The sequence below is a fragment of the Pollicipes pollicipes genome, unplaced genomic scaffold (assembly GCF_011947565.3).
Source record: "Pollicipes pollicipes isolate AB1234 unplaced genomic scaffold, Ppol_2.1 Scaffold_4002;HRSCAF=4701_pilon_pilon_pilon, whole genome shotgun sequence".
NCBI lineage: Eukaryota > Metazoa > Arthropoda > Thecostraca > Pollicipedomorpha > Pollicipedidae > Pollicipes > Pollicipes pollicipes.
In genome coordinates, this window is record NW_023596420.1 from 4119317 (window position 1) to 4121176 (window position 1860).

The 1860-nt window shown below is 57.4% G+C and overlaps 1 protein-coding gene across 1 annotated transcript; it reads left to right on the forward strand.

Annotated features, from left to right (window-relative positions):
- Positions 1-330: 330 nt before the first annotated feature.
- On the forward strand, positions 331-1479 carry LOC119093915 (acetylcholine receptor subunit alpha-type acr-16-like). The gene has a single exon (XM_037216933.1). It carries the CDS (start codon positions 460-462, stop codon positions 1147-1149), a length of 690 nt encoding a protein of 229 aa, XP_037072828.1. The 5' UTR covers positions 331-459; the 3' UTR covers positions 1150-1479.
- The last annotated feature ends 381 nt before the right edge of the window (positions 1480-1860 follow it).

The window sequence follows — 1860 nt, forward strand, 5'->3', positions numbered from 1 at the left end:
GCATCGTAGCTGACAGCAAGTTGGTACAGCGGACGCGTCACCCGGCAGCCATTGCGATTATATCGAGAATTGTACTATTGATCTCTGCGATGTCGTCATAATTACCAGCGAGACAGAGTCTAAGTCCGCATGCAAATTGGAACTAGACCTTAGCAGCAAGCGTAAGCTGCGGAGTGCCAAACATGTGTGGCCTCCGTCACCGATGAAGTGTTTGTTAATTCTATTACGGTGGGCTGCATCTCGTCCCTGGCGCGGCGTTCGCTAGCCTGTTTTGGATAACTCTGGCCATTTATTCAGACGGCGCCTGTGCCGACAGCCAGTATCAGACCAGCCATCGGCTAGCGCACACCGCACTCGTCGTGCTCCCTTCGGGCCTCCTCCTGTCGAAGCTCGAGGACACCGCCCTCCGAGAGGACCGCGGAGCTCCCGTTCCGTCAGCACACGCCTCTTGCGATCACCATGCGTGCTCTGCTCGCCTTGTCTCTGCTGGCCGTGGTGACGGTCAGCTCCGCACTGAATGAGGAGCTCGAGCTTCGCCAGCTCCTGCTCTCGCGGCCGGAGCGCATGATCCGACCGGCGAGCGTCTACAACGACAGCATCAACGTCATCGTCGGCTTGATGGCGACAGACGTCGAGGTGGACGAGCGCCGCAACACGGCCACCGTCAGCGGCTGGCTGCACATCGAGTGGGATAGCCCTGCGCTCGCCTGGACCGACTTCCCGGCCGGCGACGGCGTGAGCCGCACACGCCTGCCGCTCTCCGAGATGTGGTGGCCCGACCTCCTGCCGTACAACATGGTGCCCTCGGCGGGCGCCGAGTGGCTGCGCGCCACGCCGGCGATGATCTGGCGCGGCGGACGCGTCATGGTCGTCCCGATGGTGACCATCACCGTCCGCTGCAGCCGCAACGTCACCGACGACTCGGACCAGCTCAGCTGCCCCATCAAGATCGGCTCGTGGACGCACAGCGTGGAGGAGCTGGATCTGCAGTCGACCGCTGACACAGTCGACGTCTCCAACATGGCGGCCAACGGCGCCTGGAAGGTGGCCAGCTCGTCGGTGGTGCGAGAGGTGGAGACGTACGACTGCTGTCCGGAGGAGTACGTCAAGCTCGACATAGAGCTTGTCCTGCGTCCGCAGCGCTGCTAGCCGTGTCGTCGGGCCGCCGCAGCTCCGCCAGACGACAGGGCAGAGCAGGCTGCGGCTGCGGCTCGGGTCCAGCTCAGGTCGCCACGTGAACCGAGCAGCGTCAACTAGAGTGGAACAGAATGGTTTGGACCGTTGCCCAGCGAAGATCTTGCGCAGGTTGTCATGCTGCTCCACATTCCTTGTGCTTTGCATGAGGTTTCTATGATGTGGAGACGCAAAACAATAGTTGTGTTAAATGTTGGAGGTTTGTCCCTCGGCCATGCACCAACGTGGCTGGAAAGCCACTGATTCCAAAATGTGCAACAGAATATAATTTTCGTACAAGGAAAATAGCAGAACACTTTTGACACATTTGGCATGCAATGACAATGCAGTGATCTTCGTGTTGCACTTGCACATTTAGTAAGCATTCATTCAGTAACTGGAAAGAGCAGAACGCACAATCACCATGCAATGGCAATGCAGCGAGGCCCGCTTCAACGTCATCAGCTGCCCCCATAGCGTCCCCAGCTGGCTTTTTATTTAAAGCGGATTTGAAGTTGCGATAGAACATTGTTCCTTGACTTGATTTTCTACAAGTCAATGGAACTTTCGCAATATGTTCCTAGCATTAGCACGTCAGGGAGAACATCTAATAATCACGGATTCACAGCCTCAAAAATCACGGCTTAACCTCTCCTCCCCCAGTAACAGAGAGTTAACTGCAAGGAG